General features: G+C 38.6%; 1 protein-coding gene across 1 annotated transcript; it reads right to left on the bottom strand.

The window, feature by feature from the left end:
• Window positions 1–10,671: 10,671 nt before the first annotated feature.
• On the bottom strand, window positions 10,672–23,093 carry LOC126779533 (ATP synthase subunit beta, mitochondrial-like). The gene is made up of 12 exons (XM_050503596.1): window positions 23,014–23,093; window positions 21,816–21,893; window positions 20,851–21,033; window positions 19,746–19,883; window positions 18,552–18,649; window positions 17,664–17,762; window positions 16,606–16,764; window positions 15,639–15,761; window positions 13,832–14,044; window positions 12,831–12,950; window positions 11,602–11,673; window positions 10,672–10,776 (listed from the first exon to the last, which is right to left on the bottom strand). The coding sequence occupies exons 1-12, from the start codon at window positions 23,075–23,077 to the stop codon at window positions 10,672–10,674; spliced, it is 1,452 nt and encodes a 483-aa protein (XP_050359553.1). The 5' UTR covers window positions 23,078–23,093.
• Between the last annotated feature and the right edge of the window lie 2,421 nt (window positions 23,094–25,514).

Genomic DNA, 25,514 nt, shown 5'->3' with positions numbered 1-25,514 from the left:
TGCTTGAAGATTGTTTTTGTTTTATAACTGGTTATTATTAACTAGGATGTACCCTAGCAAGAAATACAAAAAAAAAAATAGGGAAAATACGTTGATTCTTTTTTTATTGAATTTTAGAATCTTAAACATCTTTTAAATAAAAAAAATATTAAAAAATTAATAACTCGAAAACGATACACTTTTGCATAAGCATTTTGGGGGTCATTTGATAGCTATTGTCCTGAACTATAACCCTTTAAAAGGATCGTGACATATTACCCTGTAACCCTGTATATATTATAGTCGAAACAGGCCTGTATATATAAAAAAATAAGTAACTAGTTGTACATACATCATATAATATCTACCAGGAAAATGTTCGGAACGGGTGGGAGAGGGGTGTCGACGTTCGTGTAAGATCCTCACCAAGCGATGCGCACGCGCCGCGTTTGATTATATTTGTATTAACAAGTAGCACAGAGGCGCCCAACTGTTGTGGCGTATAATACTAGCAACTACTCCCAATGATATGTATCTCGGTGATATATTTACATATATCTTATAATACATACAATTCGTTATTTATAATTTCGTTAATCATCATATTATTAAATTACGTTGTAAACCATAATTTATTAGTTAATAAACTGACTTCCGATTATTTTTGTATAAGTGCGTTGGACACGCCATAGGAGCACATTCGTTTTAAGAATTCCTGGCACCACGTTGCGCTGTCTATTATAAATTAAGTGTATTAATTGGACTGTTTTTCATTTCATAAAGCCCCAAGTGTTAACAATTATTTAATAACACTTAATATTCCTATTTACAGGCTATTAACGTTACTACTACTTACCTATTTTAGTGGTGGTAGGGCTTTGTGCAAGCTCGTCTGGGTAGGTACCACCCACTCATCAGATATTCTACCGCAAAACAGCAATACTTGATATTGTTGTGTTCCGGTTTGAAGGGTGAGTGAGCCAGTGTAATTACAGGCACAAGGGACATAAAATCTTAGTTCCCAAGGTTGGTGGCGCATTGGATATGTAAGCGATGGTTGACATTTCTTACAATGCCAATGTCTAAGAGCGTTGGTGACCACTTACCATCAGGTGGCCCATATGCTCGTCCGCCTTCCTTTTCTATAAAAAAAAAAAAAAAACCACCCAAGCTAACACTTACCCGGTATTGACAGTAACGACCGGCGTTTATCAAGACATACTGATACTTTTTGTAGCAGCGTGGGAAACTAAGCGCGATGCATTTCAAAACGATAGTGGGTTTTAGCTCAGAAGTGGGACTTTACTATTTAATCTCACGAAAAAAGCGTTCATGTTCTCGTTTAGCATGATTGCAATATTTAATATATACATCTTTAATTACTTACAACTATTACATTATATATCTACAATATACTTAAAAACAATGCAAAACGTTACGTCATTCAATTCCAGCTGATAAAAGTGACGTAATGCATTTTACATCTCTTTTTCGCAATGAGGAAATTGAAAGCAACGTCATAAATTTATGTCTGTGGGTATTTTATATTTGTAAATGTTTATTCTGATAATAAACAGAAAAAGGAAAATGTATAGTAAAAAAGTGGAGCGAGCGCCAACGTGCTGACGAGAATTGATGTGTAAACAAATCTTACTAACGTCATCTGACGCTCGTTGTCTCACTGAGCCTGTAGTATGTACCAAGCGCTTGTATTGTTATAATACATATAAATCGACGGGCCGGTTGGCGTGGTTGGTAGTTGCCTTTCACGCTGAAGGTTGTGGGTTCGATTCGAGGACAGACATTTGTGTGCATGAACATGTCTGTTTGTCCTGAGTCTAGGTGTAATTATGTATATATAAGTATGTATTTACAAAAGAAAAAGTAGTATATGTAGTATGTCGGTTGTCTGGTTTCCAAAGTACAAGCTCTGCTTAGCTTGGGATCAGATGGCTGCGTGTGAATAATGTCCGAGGATATATATAGCCAAGCATCCCATTGTCTTAAAATGTTATTGACATTGGCCCTTTTATCGCCAGGTAACAGAATTATAATTCTAAAATATAAGATTAGTTTTTTAGTGATTGGTTTTTGTAAAAGTCCATCTGGGTAGGTGCAGCCTCTTCATTACGTCACGGATTTTTTTTTTTCATTTTTCTGGCGTGTGTGAGTAGCGCAAAATATTCTGCCAATGTAATATAAGAACAACTTGGCAAATAATTCTTAAATACTTTTAAATACTCTCTAAATAAATGTTCCATTAAAAGCACAAAATTTATAAAATATAAGTCTATTAAGGATATAAATCTCTTGATTCTGTGAATGTCAGTTTGTGAAGCGGATTTGTTGAAATATTACGTTTTTCTAAGTAAGTGTTATGTACTGAAACGTAATAGAATACAATACTTATTTTACTAATTTTAAAGTGCATAATGATGGTAAATAGAAACTATGTAATATTACAGACTACAGTAGATATCTAAAACTACAAGATAATTAAATTTATTAATCAATGAAATGCAACATATAAATAATATAAAAACATTATAACCATTAAAAATGAAATTGATTGCTTACAATATATTTATTTTATTTTTTTCCCCTTTTCTGGTGTGTATCTACGCTATTGGAGCGCAAAATATTCAGCCAATGTCACGTATAAAATTACAATATATTTAATTAGTAATAATAAATGTAGAGTAAACTAATGACCGAAAAAATTCACGTCTACTGGTGGCTGGATGGATCACAGATTATATTATTACATTCTTAAAATTGAATGACCTCTTTCATTAAACCTCCTTTCATCAGACGCTTTTTAAAGATAAAATCACTGACATAAAAAGAATCGTATAATCAAAAATTGATATAAACTGTAAATATGTTGAGGCGATCGGCTAATTTATCCAAGTACATGACCTCGGAGAGATTTAAAATGGCGTGCAATATTGGTGTCGTCGACCAGCAATATCTGCTGACGTCGATGCCTTTAACAGCAGAGAAGATGATAGGCTCAGGTATATACAAAACGTGTTATGTACTCCTTAGTACTATTATAAATGTGATTATGTGCATACACTTTGTCAGTATACAAAAGGACTACCTCGTTGGTCTAGTGGGTTGATGTAAGGTCACAGACTCCGGAGGAATCCGGAGGGGTTCAATTCCCAGTTGAGGTCGTGTCGGATTCCCGTCCCACCAGATTATGAGAGTTAGGTAATAGAGAGTGCACCTGTGCTTGCGCACACACTTGTGCACTATAATATCTCCTGCGTAGTTGGCTAATCTCTCTTGAAATTGGCTGCCATGGCCGAAATCGGTCTTGAGGACATTATTATTACATAAAAGGACATCGAGTACCTAAAACCTAATACTTGTTTTATATTCTAATATTTAGGTCCTGGTAGCGTTTACGTCTTTATAGAAACGCAACTTTTAAAATAAATCGTGACGTTTTTCTCCTGTTCGATCACTCAGGAGGCCATCATAATGTGCCTAGCAAGTTTAAGTTATTTTCTGGCTGGTGTGATGCCTCATAAGCACAATCAAACTCCGAGACGCTAGTGAGAATTTCTCGACGCATAAAACTCGATAATATATTTTTATTGGCCCTATCCAGGGTGAACCCAGGTTGTCGAAATTGGAGGCCTAATAAGCTAGCCGCTAGACTAAGAAAACTTCTATAATTTTGTTCATCGAGGAACATTCCTTCCAGAGTACCAGCGCACCCCCTTCCCAGTTGTATGGCGTGATAGTTACAGTGCAAGGATCCAGCTTATTTCCACTCCTGAAGGTAGAAGCCTCAGCAGCCTTTAGTTCCAATATTATTGGGTTTTTTATCTTTTGTTTTTAAATTGAATATATTTTGTTTAATAAACAATGAATTAATGAACTTATTTATTTACTACACGAATAAATAATCATTAACTTTTAAGCCGGTGTCAGTAAATACCTCTCATTACATATTCTACCGCCAACGGCACAACCCTAGCTCACTCACCCTTCAAACGGATCACAACAATACCAAGTACTGCTGTTTTGCGGTAGAATTTTTTTTTATATGTCCGGGATGGCAAATGACTCTACTCCACCTGATGGTAAGTGGTAGTAGAGTCCAAACGCGACGACGGCCAGTACAGTCGGGAAGAATGTTCTGTACTAGTCGTCACCGCCTTGCCGGCCCGCAAGATGCCTCTTCACGCCTAGTTTGAAGTAACCCGGGTTGTAAGAGGAGGGGAACACGTGAGCTGGTAAGGAATTCCATTTTTTGGTAGTGCGACAAAGAAAGGAGTTGCCAAATTTCTTTGTGCGCGATGGAATTGATGTCACAGTTAGGCGGTGACATCGAGAACCAGCTCGCGTGGACTTAAGAAGGAAGGGGGAAGCAGGAATTAGAGAGAATAATTCCTCAGAGCACTCGCCGTGATACAGTCGATAGAAAGCGCTCAGTGCTGCTATCTCGCGACGCAATTGTAAAGGTTCAAGGGTATTTGTGACCTTTACGTCGCCAATAATGCGTACTGCACGTTGCTGCAACCGGTCCAAGGCCTCCAGTAGGTACTTAGCGGAGCCATCCCAAAGGTGCGAGCAATATTCAACGCAAGACCGTACCTGTGTTTTGTATAACAGGCACAGTTGTTGCGGCGTGAAAAAACGCCGCACCTTGTTCAGAACTCCGAGTTTTCGTGAAGCTGTTTTTATAATAGCCTCGATGTAATCCCTTGGGCTAAGGTCGCAGCGAACGTCCATCCCCAGCATGGCGATTTTGCTTTGTATCATCAGCGGTATGCAACAGAGGGAGGGATGAGGGTAAAATGGTGACTTTTTCGCTGTGAGAGCGCATACCTGTGTTTTCTTGGCATTAAACTCAACAAGATTATCAGAACCCCATTTGGCAATGAGCTCTAACGTCCTATCGAGTTCAATGACAAGATTCTCCCGCCTCTCCTCAGTTTCCGCCCGCCCAGCCACTGCGCGTCCGTGGTATCCACCATGCACTGTACTATCATCTGCATAGCAATGTATGTTCCCAAGGGAGAGCATATCATTGATATGCAAAAGAAAGAGTGTGGGAGATAGCACAGATCCCTGGGGGAACCCAGCATTTACTACATAGAATTGTGAAGCGCAACCATCTACTAAAACACGAAGGCTACGCTTGTGTAGGAAGCTGGCAATCCAGGTGCATAGCTGAGCAGGCAGACCATATGCCGGTAGCTTGGAGAGAAGACTTCTGTGCCAGACCCTGTCGAAAGCCTTGGAGATATCGAGGCTGACAGCCAACGATTCTCCATGCTTGTCGATAGCTTCACCCCAGAGGTGTGTTACGTACGCTAGAAGATCACCTGTGGACCGTTTTGGTCGAAACCCGTACTGACGATCATTAATTAGACAGTGATCTTCTAGGCAATGGATCAGTTGGTTGTTTAGAATCCGTTCCATCACCTTACAAAGTACTGAGGTGATAGCTATTGGTCGATAATTTGCCGGGTCAGATCGATCCCCTTTTTTGGGAACCGCTTGCACATTAGCTCTTCTCCAAGCCTCCGGCACACATCCCGAAGAGAGAGAAAGTTGGAACAGGCGCGTTAACACAGGAGACAGCTCCGCCGCGCAATTCTTCAGCACAATGGCTGGTATTCCATCAGGACCGCTAGCTTTCCGTATATCAAGTGATTGCAGCTCCGCACGCACATCACGTTGCCTGATTTTGATGTCAGGCATCGTGTGGCCACATGAAGGTATTGTTGGTGGCTGCGCACTACAATCATCGATCACAGAGTTGTCGGCAAAGAGTTTAGCCAGGAGGTCGGCTTTCTCCTGCGGACTGTGAGCTAGCAATCCGTTCGGAATTCTGAGCGGTGGCAGCGAAGGTTGGCAGAAATTGTTTTGCACAGACTTGGTCAGACGCCAGAAGCTACGGGAGCCCCTAGGATGCGAAATAAGGTCATGACCAATCTGTACAATGCGCTGTGCATCCGCTCTCGTGTATGCCTTCCTACAGGACTTGGAATTTTTATTGTAGTTTGCTTTCAGTGAGTCAATGTTAGAAGCCCCACTAATGCAGCCGTTGATCCACGCGCGATATGCCGCCTGCTTACATGATACAGCGTCGGCACATTCAAGTGAACCAACGGTTACGCGTACCCCTATTGATGAGATCTGAGCTAGGAATGTAGTATTCCATTCCTAACATGATCTCATCAGCAACAGCAGCGGCACTAGCTGTCGGGTCATTCCCACTGAAGCATAGTAATCGCGCATACCGTCCCAATCTGCCGACTTATAGTGCCAAACGCGACGTTTGCATACCGCTGATGGCGGCAGCTTGGCCTGTGGCACTTTGGTAGATATAAGGCCGTGATCCGAAGAACCAAGTGGAGCTTGAACCACAACCTGATATTCCACCGGGTGAGAAGTCAGCAGAAGATCCAGTAGAGAAGGCGCTTGCCCATCAATGTCTGGGATCCTGGTGGGCTGATCAACCAGTTGGGTCAAGTCGTGTGTGAGAGCAAAAGCATGAGCAGTTCTTCCAGCATGGTCAGTTTTGAGGGGTTTCAACCATGATTCATGGTGAGCATTAAAATCCCCCAAAAACACCAATTCCGCGTTAGGAAACTGCTCTTGCGCAGCATCTGTCACCCGACTAAGATGGTCAAATAATCGGCTTGTCTCCAAGTCACCATTGTGGGATCTGTAGAGGCACACGTAGACTCGACTCTGACGAACCAGGTCTACACGTACCACCAACATGGAGAAGGAGGGGTCCTCCAAGCAGCGCAATCGGTGACAACAAACATCTGCCCTGACGAACAAGCATACTCCGGCTTTCGCTTTAAAAGATTCTTCTAGCATGTAGCCGGGATAGTTAAGGTAGCTGGTGTCGGCAGGGCGGAGTATTTGCGTCTCCGTGAGAAACAGCATTGCTGGCCGTGCTGTCTCGAGATGGTGGTGGACAGCGTTGAGGTTAGCGTGGAGTCCTCGAATGTTAGGGAACTCGACCTCAAACAGCGTGGGTATGGTGGGGGTGTGCACCGCTGAACGACCGTTATTTCTTAATTGCGCTACCATTTGGAAAAATAAGGAAAAGAGACGTGAAGCGAGCGACGTATTGCCACGATAGGGATGGGCAAAGTATGGAGGCGTGTTTTCCCAAATGGTTGCCAAAAGGGAAAATATACTGATCCGCCGGACGGAAGGGCCCCCGAACCCCCCCGGAAGTGGCCGCCGGGACCCCACCTTCCGGTCACCAACCGGCACGACGGTCCACCCCGAGATTATGCGTGGCCTGGTGGGGCAGCCTCGCGAGCTGGTTAGGCACGCTCGGGCCCCTGTACTATGCCACGGGCGGCCAGCGGAACAGCCGTTTCTTCAGGTCTCCCTGTCCGGCAGGTCAATACAGTTTCCCCCGGCATTGGTTCAACAGCCGTCTCCACTGGACCAACACCCATCGCGGCAATACTCGCTCGGGCACTGGCTGTACGCTGGCTGACCTCGAAACGCGGCTGCAAGCCACTTCACGAGTTTTTCACCATGCGTACGGTGGTAACAAGCCAGGCGGATGTTAGCATCCTACCACCAGATGAGCAGATGGTCGCTCAGATATCCCTTAGTCGCCTCTTACGACACCCATGGGAAAGAGAGGGGCAGTGAAATGTATTCTTTCTCCGTCACTGCACGGATAAAGAATATTTGATAGTTAATATATCTTATAGCGGTGGTCCATTGGTCAGTCTACCTACCTTTTAAAATTTAACGCTGATTTAATAAATACTAATATTACTAATATGAACGGTTTTTTCTGTTTGAGTGCGCAAATATTATACGAGTGATTTTGTATCGAATAGCCCATTTATTATTTATATATTAATATTATAAATGTGAAAGTAACAATGTCTGTAAGCCTTTCACAGCTCAACCATTGAACCGATTTTGATATTTGATATGAAGCTTAAACCCCAAAGGACAGGCTACTTTTTTACACCTAACACCTGACCTAAGTAATAGACTATATATAGATTTTATCTGTGCTATTACAAATGAAATATTAAGCGGGAAGGTAATAATAATAACAATTGTGAGTAACGAAGGTGTGTTATGGGCAGCTTTGCGTCCGGTGGGGATCGGAAGGGTAATTTAAATTTGATTTAAAAAAGAAAAAAAAGCTCATTAATCAAATTTACACAATTATCTTTTGTAATAATAATAATAATAATAGTGTAATAAACTATATATTTAAATAATCTTGCAAAATAAAGAATCAATACAGCTTCATCAATAAAGTATATATATATATTAATAAAAAAAATTGTAAGACTAAATCAGATTGTAATATATAATATTGGATGTGATACGAATTATTATTTAATATTACTGGAGTGTATCTGTCATTATTTATATTAATCAATCTATATTTATCTATATTTATAATCTGGCAACAATTGAACATTGACAGATACTCTTAACGGCGGGAAACTGATAGACTTTCAATTCGTTTTACGAGCCTTGCGGATTGCGTTTGAGTTCTAGTTCTTACACAATATATGAATAATGTAATGTATATTTATATCTTAATACTTTTCCAATTCATAACTGTTATTTTCCGTTGTCATGGCCACGTCATCTCGTCCGTTATTTTGGTTGCCATAGCAACATTTTTGTACAAAAACGAATGATGTTCCTAAAATGAGCCGATTAAGTATTAAGTTGGTGGTGGTGGGTATTAAGTTCTGTTGTCACACGAATGTGACGTCAGTAATGGTTACGGGATGGCTTGGTGGACAGTACCGGCTTTAACTGTCGTAGCATGTCATGGCATGGCTTGGCTAGTCTCGTCTGTGACGACCCCCATCGACCCGAGTGCATCAGACTTTACAAAGTGGCAAGTCAGCATTAAAATACGGACCAGGGTTTAGTAGGATTATCTATTATCAATGAAATATTATTTATAAAATGGACAGTCATTCTAAAGTCAAGATGACCGGCCGTTGATGATTTTCGTACAAGGGATCCGAATTGCGCAGGTGGCTTTGCACAATCATTAAGTATCTATTTAGTACATACATATTTATTAGATTCAAAAGATAATTTTTTTATTAGATTATATTTTTAAACTAAAATTACTTCGATAATAACGTAGGTACCAAATATTTAAGATGTTATGGCCCTTGTGCCTGTAATTATACTGGCTCACTCACCCTTCAAACCGGAACACAACAATATCAAGTATTGCTGTTTTGCGGTAGAATATCTGATGAGTGGGTGGTACCTACCCAGACGAGCTTGCACAAAGCCCTACCACCATTCCTGAGATATCGAAAATATCGTAATAAATAAGAAATATAGACATATCAACGACAATGATATGCACGTTTGTCTATTGACGTATATACAGGATGTCAGGTAATTAATGGATAACCTGGTACGAACTTGTAGGGCCCTAGCTACTTAAAAACAAATGGTTTACCAAAAAAAATCTGCGAAATATGCCTCTTTAACGTACAATTTTTACTTCTCATGTTTACTTTGTGGTGGACGCTACTGAGAAAAATCAATATATTAAGGTCCGACTTCAGCGTAATCTTCCGATCGGACTTTCAACGCCAGACGATCAATTCACCTCAGCAGCGAGCGATATATCGAGATGTGGTCTTCGATACAATATCAAAAGGAATTATCATTAACATACATATGTACGAAATGTCTAAAGTAATAGAAATTTATGATTCAAAATTCTACTTAATAGTAATAATAATATCCTCCAGACCGCTTACGGTCACGGCAGCCAATCTCGAGTGAGATTAGCCAACTGCGCAGGACATATTATAGTGCCCAACTGTATCCGCAAACACAGGTGCATTCTTTTCCCTAGCTCTCATAATCCGATGGGACGGCAATCCGACACGACCGGAAAGAGTTCAGGCGATGCACCAACGGCCTTACACGCTTTCCGAGGCACGGGAGTGTACACACTTCCATCTTAAAGACTCTGGGCTGCTACTGAGAATTTTTGCTTTTGAGAAATTTCTGACAGAAAAACCCAATAACTTTTTATTGGTCCGAACTGTGAATTGAACCCAGGACCTCCGGGTCTGTAGCCTTACATCTAGCCACAACACCAACGAGGCAGTCACGTTTAATAGTACCTATGTACTTAACCTATAAAAATAAAAAATTAAAACTTATAAAAAGTATTAGATTATTTATGTGTACTACTATGAATGAAAAACTTAACTGATTTGACTTTGAATTGTAATATTCACTTCCGATTTCCGTGATCAAAATTACAAGGTTTGTTGTTGTTTTTATTTATGTGTAGTATATAGTATGTCTGTATTGGTATGTTACATATTTTTATTAAGCTTCTAATTATTTAATAAATTTTAATAATAAGTTGATTTAAAGTGTGCACTACGCCCGATTAATGTTCCTGCGTAAAAAACAAAAATATGTTACTTTTTATAGGGGTTGCCTGGAAGAGATCACTCCTTATATACTTTAAATATTACATGATCTTTTATATCATGTTCGTAAATTGTGTGCAATAAACACTTAATAAATAAACAAAGTTTTTGAACTACTTATCGGGATTGATTAAGCTGAAATTTCGCTATATCTTCGAGCTGATCACATGCCATATTAAGTTGATTAAAAATATAACTAAAACAAACATAAATTTAATAATATTTTTATTTAAATACTCTTAGCGAGAGACTGTGACTTCGCAACCACATCTTCAATCGTCCCTACCATATAGAAAGCTGCCTCAGGTATGTGATCCAGTTCTCCGTTTAGAATCTTGATGAAATATAATCGTGTTTAATTGTAAATAATTACTAATAAATAATTTCCACCGGCGGCTGTACCAGCCTCTGAGTGGTACGGTGCTAGGTACGCTGTACTTCTCTGTACCTTTGACAACGTGTATACAAATTATCACGATCATCGGTTGTGTAGTTAAGTCGTGAGAGCGTAACAAACATACAAACTCACTTTCGCATTTTTGTAAAGAACATACCTGAGGCACCTGACACCTCCCTCTCGCGCGGGTGAAGCTAAATAACTAATATGTCCATAGAATCTTCTATATGAGGTATTCCACATAAAGTAAAGTAACAGCCTGTGAATACCCCAAAAAAAGGCCTCTTCTCTTTTTTTGAGGACATTTCGAGCTTATTCCACCACGCTACTCCAATGGGGTTGGTGGAATACACATATTACGAGGTTTTCCTTCGCCGTCAAGCACGAGATAATTACAAATTAATCACATGAAAATTCAGTGGTGCTTCCACGATTTAAACCAATGAGCATCGGTTAAGATTCACGCGTTCTAAGCACATATGACATCTCGGAAGTATGCTACATAAAATCAAAAGAGCAAAGACAGATTAAATATAAGATAGGTATTCTTTGTCATAGAGTAAAGAAACCATAAATGTCCCAAAGGCCAAAGACCTCCTCTAGAAGAGGGTGTTTAGACCATACAGATTTCCTTATCAGACATGCAATTATCCCCACGATGTTTTACTTTCACGCTGCACTTGCAACAATGAATTTTATTATAAGCACAGATTCGATGATGGTTGATAATGATGACGTAATAGATGTTACAAAACAGATTACCCTCTTAAAACCCTTGATAGTTTCCTCCAGCTTGACCATCTTACCGACATGGCCGGTGAACACTTCCGCCACCTATTGAAGAATAACAATTTAAAAATCATCTGCTGTCCAAGAAAATCGTTTTGCTTTTACGTCATGAAGAATGAGAACCCTTACAAGAATAAAAGATGACATTCCAAGGCAATAATTAATTGATTTTTTTAGGTCTTATATAAAATTGATTTGATATCTAATACGTAACTTAAGTAATTAACTTTGAAATATAAAATATATTGTATGAACCTTGCCGGCGTACGATGTTGCATTTACCATATTGAAATAAAAGTGTTCAAGTGAAATTCAGCTTTCAGTTTACCTCGACATGTATTAAAATTGATTTTTCGGAAATTTTACTTTGTTTCTTTAAATATTATTAGTGGTTACAAGCGTTTTACGTTGTATGTTAAAATGCATTAAATTATAGAGAAGTAATAAGTTTTATGATAGCCAGAGAAGTGCCAAATGATGTCGAGTGGATATTGTATGTAAAAAAAAGTAAAGTGAATGTCCCACTGCTGGGCTAAGACTTCTCCCTTTGAGAAGGTTTGGAGCTTATACACCACGCTACTCCAATGCGGGTTGGTAGAAATACACGTGGCAAAATCTCAATTACACGTACAGGTTTCCTCACGATGGTCTCCTTGACCATCATATACATTCAAAATATACATTCAAATAAAAGTTGTTGATCTAATTGACGAAAAACTATAAAAAAATCTTTAACATGAATAACAAAATATATAAGTGAATTTAGACATTTATATAGTATTATGATCTAAATATGAATCTATAGAACAAAACTTTAAAAAAAAGGTAAATATTCTGTAAATACAAACAAAAATAAAATTAAAATTTCTTAAATAAAATATTAATTCAATTATTATATATATAAGAGTTATTGTTTAAACATCTTGTGATTATACAAAACAATTTGTGATTATAATTCACCTCGTGCTTGACGGTGAAGAAAAACATCGTGAGGAAACCTGCATGTGTCTAATTTCATTGAAATTATGCCACATGTGTATTCTACCAACCCGCATTGCAGCAGCGTGGTGGAATAAGCTCCAAATCTTCTCCTCAAAAGGGAGAGGAGGCTTTAGCCCAGCAGTGGGACATTAACAGGCTGTTACTGTTTAAACATCTGGACCATTTTCGCTGCATGTGTAATCTCAAATTTTAAGCCTTACTTGAAATGGTTGCGAGAGGAACCGCTGTATCTTCCTAGCTCGTGCGACCGTCAACTTATCGTCCTCAGAGAGTTCGTCCATCCCCAAGATGGCAATTATATCTTGGAGCGACTTGTAGTCCTGTAGTTGAATATATTTAATACTAGATTGCGCCCACTTTTCAGGGGGGTGGGGAGCAGGATTTTTTGTATGCCCAGCCTATGTTCGAGCGTGCTTCATACCGAATTACATCAAAAAGTAAAGATTATATATATTTTTAGAAAAAGTTTAAAAAAAATATTTCTGAAATTTTACCTAGCTCATTCGATATACATATCATATATGTATATATATATGTATATCGAATATAGCCCAGTGGTAAGAACGCGTGAATCTTAACCGATGAACGTGGGTTCAAACCCGGGCAAGCACCTCTGACATTACATGTGCTTAATTTCTGTTTATAATTCATTTTGTGCTTTTCGGTGAAGGAAAACATCGTGAGGAAACCTGCATGTGTCTAATTTCATCGAAATTCTGCCACATGTGTATTCCACCAACCCGCACTGGAGCAGCGTGGTGGAATAAGCTCCAAACCTTCTCCTCAAAAAAAAAAAGGAAGAGGAGGCCATAGCCCAGCAGTGGGACATTAACAGGCTGTTACTGTACTGTACTGATATATATATATCGAACTTTCATTATATGTATATAATGAAAGTGCAACTACAGGCAAAAGGGGCTTAATATCGTAGTTCCACTGGTTAATATTTCATCGCCAATGTCTATGAACAGTGGTGACCACTTATAATCAGATGGCCCGTATGCCTACCATTAAAATAAAAAATCTCTGGAATAAGGAATTGAAAAATTCTTCTTACATTTGTTAGCCTAATTCTTGTCTAAGATTATAGGCTATTAACATCAAGCCACGGCCCATGACGAAGCGGGAAGTTAGCACTCTTCAGAAAGTGGTAGAAAACGAAATTAGACAAATCACCTCAACTGATCTGTGTATACCAAACCTGCAATATCTTCTGAACACCTCGAGCCACGCCATAATGCTCTGCTCCTATAATATTAGGATCCATAACTCTGGATGTCGAGTCCAATGGATCCACAGCGGGATACACTCCCAGCTCGGCGATGGCTCGCGACAGTACTGTCGTCGCGTCCAAATGCGCAAATGTCGTTGCGGGAGCTGGATCAGTCAGATCGTCCGCTGGTACGTATACTGCCTGTAATATGATTGTTCCAACCATTATCAAGCCAAGCACCACTGAATTTTCATGTGCTTAATTTATGATCTTAATTCATCTCGTGCTATACGGTGAAGAAAAACATAATCTCGCTGAAATTCTGCCACATTATACACCAACCGGATTAGAGCAACGTGGGGCTATATAATAAGCTCCATACTTTCTTCTCAAAAAAGGGAGAGAAGGCCTTAGCCCAGCAGTGGGACATTCACAGGCTGTAACTAAGCCATTTTTATAATAATAACAATATCCTGGGACATTTTTCACACACGGCCATCTGATCCCTAATTAAGCTTGTACAAAGCTTGTGCTATGGAAACCAGACAACTGATATTTATTTTTTTTATATAGAATAGGATGGCGGACGAGCATATGGGCCACCTGATGGTAAGTGGTCACCAACGCTCTTAGACATTGCCATTGTAAGAAATGTCAACCATCGCTTATAGCCAATGCGCCACCAACCTTGGGAACTAAGATTTTAGTCCCTTGTGCCTGTAATTACACTGGCTCACTCACCCTTCAAACCGGAACACAACAATATCAAGTATTGCTATTTTGCGGTAGAATATCTGATGAGTGGGTGGTACCTACCCAGACGAGCTTGCACAAAGCTCTTTATAATATTAGTATAAATTGAGTACTCTTTAAAGCGAAGCGTCTAATAAAATGGAGTTTTGTTGTTTATGCGTGGTATCTCAATTTTGTACACTCGATATTTAATAAGATTTTGATAATCGGCATTGGCACCATTGACCTCACCTCTACACTATAATTCTAGCTCCACCTTCACCGACTCTTGTCAACTACAGTACAGTACAGTAGCAGCCTGTTAATGTTCCACTGCTGGGCTAAAGCCCCTTCTCCCTTTTGAGGAGAAGGTTTGGAGCTTATTCCACCACACTACTTCAATTCAGGTTGGTACAATACATATGTGGCATAATTTCAATGAAATTAGACACATGCTCGTTTCCTCACGATGTTTTCCTTCACCGTTACGATTCACGCGTTCTAACCACTAGGCCATCTCGGCCTTTTAGTTGTTTTGACCAAATCATGTCAACTACACTGATTATATATTTTTTTTATTCTTTAGGTATTCTTTTTTATATTCTTTAGGATTATAATATTTTCTTATATATACTTACTGCGTCTTGTATAAAGAAATATTATTTAATAATTCTTTATGGGATTGTATATCGTCCGAGCGATTGTCAAAGCGTGTGAAATTGTAACCGGTAGTTGGTACTTGCAAGACAGGCTTGCCTAGTGCGGGGCCACTGAATGTTTTATGACAAGGTTAATCTTTTGTGTTAATATATTTTTTTTATTTAGATGACGTCAGCGTAAGATTTGTTATTGTAAATGCTTAAATGTGTGCGTGAGATCGGTACACGGGCTTTTTGCAAGTCCCTCTTTAAACACCAAAACTCACTATCGTTGTGTTCCGGTTTGAAGGGTGAGTGAGCCAGTGTAACTACAGGCACAAGGGACATAACATCTTAGTCCCCAAATGTGGCGCCACGCCAATATAAGGAGGGCTTATATACTATGTCCCAAGTCTAACACTTACTTGCACGCTCGTTATCGAACCCGTCTTAGTTGTGGTGATGCGTTCCTGCATCGTGCCCATATCCGTCGCTAGTGTGGGCTGGTAGCCCACAGCCGACGGAATACGACCGAGCAGAGCTGATACCTGATAGTTACGTTGACAAAAGAACCAATTACATTAAAACGTTTGCGAAAACAAACACTGATTCCGTGGTTTTCTATCAGCGCCAGCAATGTTGAGCGTCACAATTTCATCATCACACTACCTTCCTTATTCGAGTATGCTTAGTTATAAGAATTTATTTTGATATCGTCTCCGTCGCTAAGCATAATAATACCAGATTAAACAGGGTTAGTAAATTGTTATGGGATAGTGTATACGCTGTTACAACAGGATCCCAGAAAACGTTCAAAAATATTCAATTGTGAAATTTAAAAGAATCGTTAAGGAACGCTTGTGTACCAAAGAATATTACACAACCAATGACTTTTAAAATGATTGCACACCCTGGGAATGAAACGATCGCTTCCAAGTTATTTTAAATTATATATATATATATATATAAAATCCCACTAAGTGGTAAGAGGTAAGTCTAAGGTGATTATTTCCGAGCCGGTGGTAGATTTATGACAATCAATAAGTACGTGTAACGCTTCTATATTGAATAAATATTTTTGACTTTTGACTTTGAATGTCAACTTTGGACTTTTTAGAGGTATATATATGCCCAGCAGTGGACTTCGATTGGCTAAAATTATGGTCATTAATGTTTTTAGCTTTAATTTGTTCTATCTATATCTACAAATAAATGTTTCTCCTCTATGCGTTTCTATACCATTTAACCGATTATGATGAAACTATGGCGAATTGATCATCGTATGTCCAAGAAGGTCTCTAGTCCAAAAATACACTTTCTGTTGTATGTTTGCCCTTCAATATAATAATGAACCCTTATTCTACAGTTTAGTGTTATATAAAGGTCATTCACCTCTGACCCCGCTTGGGTGAAACGAAAGATGTTATCGATAAACAGTAACACGTCCTGTCCCTCTTTATCGCGGAAATGTTCTGCTAGCGTCAGACCTGTGAGGGCGACGCGAGCTCTTGCTCCCGGCGGCTCATTCATCTGACCGTATACTAATGCCACCTGTGTATGTGTTTTTATGAAAACTTTTGGTAAGCTATGGAAATATTCTTAATTGTGAATTGACAATAAAAAAATCTAGTTCTCCTCCTCTCTTCTTAAAGAAAGGCTTAGAGCTTCCAACAGCTCGAGTTTAGCTTACAGCTTTGCAAACATGTGACAGACTTTCTTCCAACACATGGAGGTGACCTCACGATGTTTACCTTCTGTCATCTATACATTTTATTTTGCTTTAAGCTATGTATTGATACTTGCAAATGGGCCATCAATTTTTTTATCGAATTGGAAGGCGGACGAGTATATGGGCCACCTGATGGTAAGTGGTCACCAACGCCCATTGACATTGGCATTGTAAGAAATGTTAACCATCGCTTACATCACCAATGCGCCACTAACCTTGGAAACTAAGATGTTATGTCCCTTGTGTCTGTAATTACACTGGCTCACTCACCCTTCAAACCGGAACACAACAATACCAAGTACTGCTGTTTTGCGGTAGAACCATACCCAGACGAGCTTGCACAAAGCTCTACCATCAGTAAATCTTATGGTAAATAGACACCACCGCACGTAGACATTGGCGCTGTAAGAAACATGAGTCATATATTACATCGCCAATGCGTCACCAACCTTGGGATCTAAAATTTTATGTCCCTTGTGATTATTTACTAAATACTAAGTACTATGAGTTTTTTATATAGAGGGACAAATGTTCCACCTGATGGTAAGTGGTCACCACCGCCAATAGACATTGGTGATCGACACCAACATTGGGAACTAAGATATTATCATTAAGTATTGCTGCTTAGCGATACAATAAGAGACGAGTGGGTGATACCTGCCCAGAGGAAGGCTCACCTTACCACCAAGTAAATTCTATTGTTCTACATCGTGGATATTACCTTCGATGACTTATAATCGTCTTTAATGACACCACCGACTTTCATTTCATTGTAGAGGTCGTTACCTTCACGCGTTCTTTCGCCGACACCGGCGAAGACCTAATACGGAAATGACTGTCTCAATTGCAAAAGACCAGCAGCCTGATCAACCGACCAACATAGACTTTATATATAATAATAATAATAATAATAATATCCTGGGACATTTTTCACACACGGCCATCTGATCCCAAATTAAGCTTGTACAAAGCTTGTGCTATGGAAACCAGACAACTGATATACTACACATACTACTTTTCTTTTGTAAATACATACTTACATAGATAACTACACCCAGACTCAGTACAAACAGACATGTTTATGCACACTAATGTCTGTTTTGGGTGGGAATCGAACCAACAACTTTCAGCGTGAAAGGCCAGTATCTACCAACCACGCCAACGGCCTGATATATTGTCTATTATTAGAAGCTTTATTGGTTTTTGAATTTTTTGTATTTATTTAATTTATTGTGTTATTATTTTGTTTGTTTCCTTAAATATTAATAAATTTATAAATAAATAAAGAGGGGTATAGCTAGATGGATAAAGGCCCCGTTGCAGCACTGAAATGACAAAAAACGGGCCTGTTCTCTCTGTTCATTTTCGCAAATTCGACTATTAAAATATTTGCTACACGCTGGCAATATTAAAACGCAGTTCCTTATAGAATCCGTGGAATTTAAAAATGCTCTAAATTTTGTTTGACTTTGATTTTGAGCCTAGGGTCTCCTCGGCTTTGAGGGCCTGGTGCACCACACCGCCCAGACTTGTAGTAGCCACTACCCCCATATCACAAGATGTAATAGAAAACACCATTAATTCAATGTTATCAAGCATAAAACCTCACCGAGAAACCACCATGTGCTTTCGCTACGTTATTAATGAGCTCCATGATCAAAACCGTCTTCCCGACACCAGCACCACCGAATAGGCCAATCTTACCACCTCGAAAAATTAAAAAAAATATATAAAAACAACAAACGAAACTATAAATTAACCGACTGTGAAAAAATCAATATTATAAATGCGAAAGTAACTCGGTCCTTTTGTTACGCTTTCACGGCTAAACCGCTGAACCGATATTGATGAAATTTGATATTAAGCAAACTTAAGCTCCATTGAAGGACATAAGCTACTTTTCTATATCCAATGTTTCTATATCCGCCTGATGTTTGTTAAATCTTTACCACTGAACAGATCATAATCAAAACGTATATAAGTTAATTAAAATTTATTTAACTTAACTTATAACACAAACATTTTTTTTTTAATTTAAAATATTACTTATTCATAGTTTATTGTTACTGTTGTCTGTAATTATTATGTTATTAAATTTATTAATATTTCATTTGTTAAATTTTAATTTTTTATTTATAAAAAAAGTAGTAAATTGTCTATGGTTTCATCTAAATATCTTCGATTAGCTAACAGAACGCTAGGCTAAACCCTATTCTAATTGGATAAAGATAAAAACACCTTACATTTACATATTCCACGCGATTCTCTAACATCTCTCATGTTATTGTGCACCACAAACAGTTCTCGAATTATAATACAACAATATCACTCTTAATGTTAAACCAACGTTCCGATTACAACTTCGCGGACATTGAAAATGCCAATTCGCGAATCCATAATGAATACCACAGATTATTCAAAATCTCGACCAATGATATCGCGTCAATTCAATGTCAAACTTGTTTATTTGTCTTAGTGTCTGTACACACACAGACCGGCATAGACCTTATTGGCCTGCTCGCAAGTGTGTGTGACACCAATATAATATTTAATACGTATGTTACGTACAGCACCTCAGGGAGGATCGCTGACGCAGCACATAGCCGCGCAGTCGCCGCCGCGACCCAGTTAAGTCAGTAGGTTAAACAAATTACATATTTATCACGTACAGCCCTAACAACACCTAGCAGACGTGTTCATGCACACAAATATCTGTCCTGGGTGGGAATCGAACCCACAACCTTCTGCGTAAAAGGCAAGCATCCAACAACCACGCCAACCGGCTCGTCAAAGTTTTTCTAACCTTTAACATATGGCGCGAGTAAATCGACCACTTTTATTCCAGTCACGAGAATTTCTTGTTCAACTGACATTTCAACAAATGGCGGAGCGTCAGCGTGAATTGGCGCGAACTGGTCCGTTTCGATTGGACCGCGTTCGTCTAGTATATAGAAAATTCTAGATTAATTACAATTTTTTTATTATAGTAATAATAATTTATTGTATAAAACAAAGCCTTACAAATAAAAGTACAATTTTATATTAATTAGTAAAAAAAATCTCATTTATAATTCAAAAATAGGTACATAGCTTTGTTCTAGGCTTTTTTTATATTATAGGTAGACGGACGAGCAAATGGACCACCTGATGTTAAGTGGTCGCCACCACCCATAGACATTGGCATTGTAAGAAATATTAACCATCGCTTACATCGCCAATGCGCCACCTACCTTGGGAACTAAGATGTTATGTCTCTTGTGTCTGAAATTACAAAAAATACACAAAAATTCATCTGAATTTGACCACATAGTAAATTGAGCATCCGTTACAGACTCCGCAAACCATGTATTAATGTGATATTATTTTTATCAAAAATACACAATAAGTTCTCCTTACTAACATTATAAATGTGAAAGTGAGTTTGTTTTTTACGCTTTTGTTTTATTGGAAAAGCACACAGGCCGCTGGCGGAAACTTACTAATTAATGAAAACATCACATTCAACAACAAATAATATAATATGATAATTGGAAAGAAAATTAGTTACTACACATCAGTATTCATATTTTTATTGTATTTCTTTGGACAAGTATAGAGTAGAAGCATTTTCTCGAGCACTTCCATATATTGTAACGTTCCTGCGAACGCTCGACGCTGCGTTCGACGTAATGCTCACTGTAAGTGAACGTTTTTTTCAACTTGCGTTTACTCTTCGTTAAAATTAGACATGTGTAATTTATGCTGAATATATCTCGATGAGTTTAATTATCCGGGCACATCTCAGTCCGCGTATCATTCTCACACCAATACTTTAGAACGGTTCGTTGTTTTGTTACAAGTAAATGCTCTTGTCTATACTCATCTTTTGTTTTAATTATCTACAAGTTATTAATTTTGAACAAACTCACCAATCGGTTCACCAATTACATTCATAATCCTGCCCAACGTTGGCTCACCAACCGGTATCGTAATTGGAGCTCCCGTATCTATAACCGGTTGCCCACGCACCAGACCTTCGGTACCGTCCATTGCGATCGTACGGCATGTGCTATCACCTAAATGTTGAGCGACTTCTAATATCAGACGTGGTTCTAAAAATAATATTAGCTGGTTAACTCTCCATACTTAGTTACTTGATGATAGAGGCTTGTGCAAGCTCGTCTAGGAACTGGGTAAGACCACCCACTCATAAGATATTCCACCACCAAACAGCAATACTCGGTATTGTTGAGTTCCGGTTTGAGTGAGCTAATGAAACATCACAAGGACATTAACATGCTAGTTCCCAGGTTGGGGGGGGGGGCTTAATGAGATAGCGATGTCCTTAATCATAATATTTAAATAAATATCATATTGTTCTAAAAAGTAAAATATGTGAAGCATAAATTGTAATTACTAGGGAAATATAAGCCGAAACACAAGTGTCACCAGATGGCGCTGAGCGGAGACTACATCGCATGTGGGCAGCTTGCGTTCGGTCAGTTGCTTAGTGAACATCAGCCAGCACACTAAATGCTCAGGGTCTGCTCTGAGCACCAATGCTCACAACGTCTGATTAACGCGATTATCCAATATATCGACATATACTCATATGATAAAACTGCTTGGCAGGCCTTCTCTCCTATTGTGAAGAAGTTAAATAGCTTATTCCAACATGCTGTTCGTTCGGTTTATGAATACACACATGACTGATTTTTCCGACACAGGCAGCTTGCCTTACTATATGTCACCGCCAAGCACGAATTGAATTATAAACACATATTGAGCAAATGAAAATTGGCAACGTGCTCATTCACGTGTTCTAACTTCTAACCCTCAATCTCTGCTCTGCTATATATATGATAAACCATAAACCATAAAGAACATCACTCACTTCGTCCAGGTACTTCGAGTGCGTTCAGAATCGGCGGCAAGTGAACATCGAATTTCACGTCCACAACCGCACCGATTACTGTTAACAGAAATGATAAAATAAGTCAAATCAAACCATATCGACATTTGATTTAGATCAACAATATATAATATAATATATTTACATATAAAAAACTGTATTAAATAAACGCATTCACATAACTTAGAGCAATATCTTAATTACATTGAGTGGTTGAGTTTCAAATTGCACACAAAAGAATCGGAGTACATCCGAAACCGAACCGAAACAGCCTGTGAATGTCCCACTGCTGGGCTAAAGGCCTCCTATCCTCATTTTGAGGAGAAGATTTGCAGCTTATTCCACCAAGCTGCTCCAATGCGGGTTGGTGGAATACACATGTGGCAGAATTTCAGTGAAATTAGACACATGCAGGTTCCCTCACGATGTTTTCCTTCACCGTAAAGCACGAGATGTATTATAATCACAAATTAAGCACATGAAAATTCAGTGGTGCTTGCCCGGGTTTGAACCCACGATCATCGGTTAAGATTCACGCGTTCTTACCACAGGGCCATCTCGGCTTTTCGGAGTACATGTGTGTGTATATATATATATGAGTTTATGTATAATTCTTAATGTAAATTAAAACTTTGCAAAACTCTGTTCTCGGGTTTTTACATATTTATATTAAATATGTATTCTTATTGAGATTAAAGATCTTTAAACTTAAACCTATATCTAAACCAAGATATATGAGTTAGGCAAATGTTGTATGTCAATAGAAATTATTCAAATTGTTAAGGCTACATTGTGACGTCATCCTGAATCATCACCTCATGCACTCATGGACGTGTGGAACGCATGTGCCAAGACCACTCGGGTACTAGCAGCGTCCGAGTATAGATTAAGTTTACAATAATAAATAATGCAATCCTTTTATTTAATTAATATATATAAGTTTCAAAAGCTGAAACTCAGAACATAGATTTATTTTTACGCTAAGAAAGGGTTTTTAAAAAAAACGCCACGCAAGCTCATTATTGATGGCGTTACGGCAGCGTGCGCAAGCGATCCCGTGACCAAAAAAGACGATGAGGTTACCACTGGCTTTTTAGTGGGTATTCTGGCGAAAAAAAAATCACCTTCTTGGTTGAAATAACCTGAAATGATATCTAGATGCGAATGAATAAAAACTCACCAGCAATAATCTTCCCTTCTGATCCAGCACCCGGAGATTTTGGTGGGGGCGATGACTTTTTCATCGGCTCCTTCCTCTCTCTTCTAGGTGGTGGATTAGGTGACGCTTTAGATGGTGTTTTAGGTTCTTTGGTCGGTTGGGTTGAGAACTAAACAAATGTGGTAACAAATTTGAAATGTATATTTCTAGGTGGTAGGGCTTTGTGCAAGCTCGTCTGGGTAGGTACCACCCACTCATCAGATATTCTACCGCAAAACAGCAATACTTGATATTGTTGTGTTCCGGTTTGAAGGGTGAGTGAGCCAGTGTAATTACAGGCACAAGGGACATAAAATCTTAGTTCCCAAGGTTGGTGGCGCATTGGATATGTAAGCAATGGTTGACATTTCTTACAATGCCAATGTCTAAGAGCGTTGGTGACCACTTACCATCAGGTGGCCCATATGCTCGTCCGCCTTCCTATTCTATTAAAAAAAAAAAAAAAAAAAGCCCGTCTGGGTAGGTACCACCCACCCATCAGATATTCGACCGCTAAACAGCAATGCTTGTGGCGCATTGACGATGCAAGGAATGGTTGATATTTCTTAAATCGCCAATGTTTATGGGAGGTGGTGATCACATAACATCAGGTGGCCCATTTGGCCTACATATAACATAAAAAAATTCTAGTTTGTTATTAAATGTGGATTTAAGCAGAGGGTTTTGATCAATATCTCATGGACCTCTCTCCTGTGTAGGAAACACCCTCATCTATTGATACAGAAAGGTGTCTTGACATGACTCATGTATCTGCCCTCGTCTTAATGGTGGTAGGGCTTTGTACAACTCGTGTACAAAATACATAGGTAGCATTTCCTTAATTAATCCCCATGAGCGAGTTCTAGACACGAAATCATTAAATATTGAGAACTTCTAGACACGTACGTAACGTAAAACGTAACGTACGTAAACGTAAACGTAACAGCCTGTGAATGTCCCACTGCTGGGCTAAAGGCCTCCTCTCCTCTTTTTGAAGAGAAGGTTTGGAGCTTATTCCACCACGCTGCTCCAATGCGGGTTGGTGGAATACACATGTGGCAGAATTTCAGTGAAATTAGACACATGCAGGTTTCCTCACGATGTTTTCCTTCACCGTAAAGCACGAGATGAATTATAAACACAAATTAAGCACATGAAAATTCAGTGGTGCTTGCCCGGGTTTGAACCCACGATCATCGGTTAAGATTCACATGTTCTTACCACTGGGCCATCTCGGCTCTTCTACCTTCTAGACACACCGACCCTTTAAAGACTTACCCCTTTTCTGGATTATAAACGTATCGGCATTTAATAATACTGTTATACTTACTCTCACGACTGGTACGTTCAAAAACGCGCAAGCTCCGACTTTTAAAGTTTTGAGCGAACGTAAAGATTTGCATTCATCTCGTCCTTTTATATATACTACATTATTTTTTTCCTTCTTTGCATTACAAATTTTCGTTTTCGAATTCGCTTCGTTTTGAAATAAATTATTTGAATAAAGTTTATTGTTGATATCTGTAATGTAAAATATATTTCTAGAAAAGATAAAGACATTCATTACACACACACATATATATATGTGTGTGTGTGTGTAATGAATGTCAAATTTTGCATCATGATGGCAATTATCGTAGTAGTACCATCGTACATCGTACGTAGTTATGAAATTATCGTATTTGTATGAATATATATATCTTTTTTTGCATTCAATCTTAAGCTATTGACATTGTTGTTTAATTTAGTTTCAACTAAAATTAAAGTAGCACTTAGCCTGTATCTTAATAACGGTTTATTTTTAATTCTAATTATTTAGTAATTCCTTGGTGTTATATTCAGTATTTTGAAAAATAAATGTTATTATGTGTTTTGTAATTTAGACAAGGCTTTATGATATGAAACCTTTGCCTTTTTGTAGAAGAACTAATTTAATTAAAAAAATGTATAGTACAGTGCAGTAACAGCCTGTGAATGTCCCAATGCTGGGCTAAGGCCTGCTCTCCCTTTTTGAGGAGAAGGTTCGGAGCTTATTCCACGACGCTGCTCCGATGCGGGTTGGTAGAATACACATGTGGTAGAATTTCAGTGAAATTAGAAACATTCAGGTTTCCTCACGAGGTTTTCCTTCACCGTCAAGCACGAGATGAATTATAATCACAAATTAAGCACATGAAAATTCAGTGGTGCTTGCCCGGGTTTCAACCCACGATCATCGGTTAAGATTCACGCGTTCATCTCGGCTTGTTAAAAAAAAACTTGTCATCAAAACTTTTTTATATATTTGGGATATAAACAAATATAATATGAAATAATTGAAATACAAACAAAAAAAAATAATAATAATATATTGCTTTGTGTTTATAATAACAGTGTTTATATTTTAATATATTTACAACATAAAATGTATATTTCGTAATCCATATAACTCTATCAGTATACGCGACACACGCCAGTAAAACTCTCCCAGCATGAATAAACAT

The sequence above is a fragment of the Nymphalis io genome, chromosome 29, assembly GCF_905147045.1.
Source record: "Nymphalis io chromosome 29, ilAglIoxx1.1, whole genome shotgun sequence".
NCBI lineage: Eukaryota > Metazoa > Arthropoda > Insecta > Lepidoptera > Nymphalidae > Nymphalis > Nymphalis io.
This window is presented reverse-complemented; position numbering and strand designations above follow the sequence as displayed.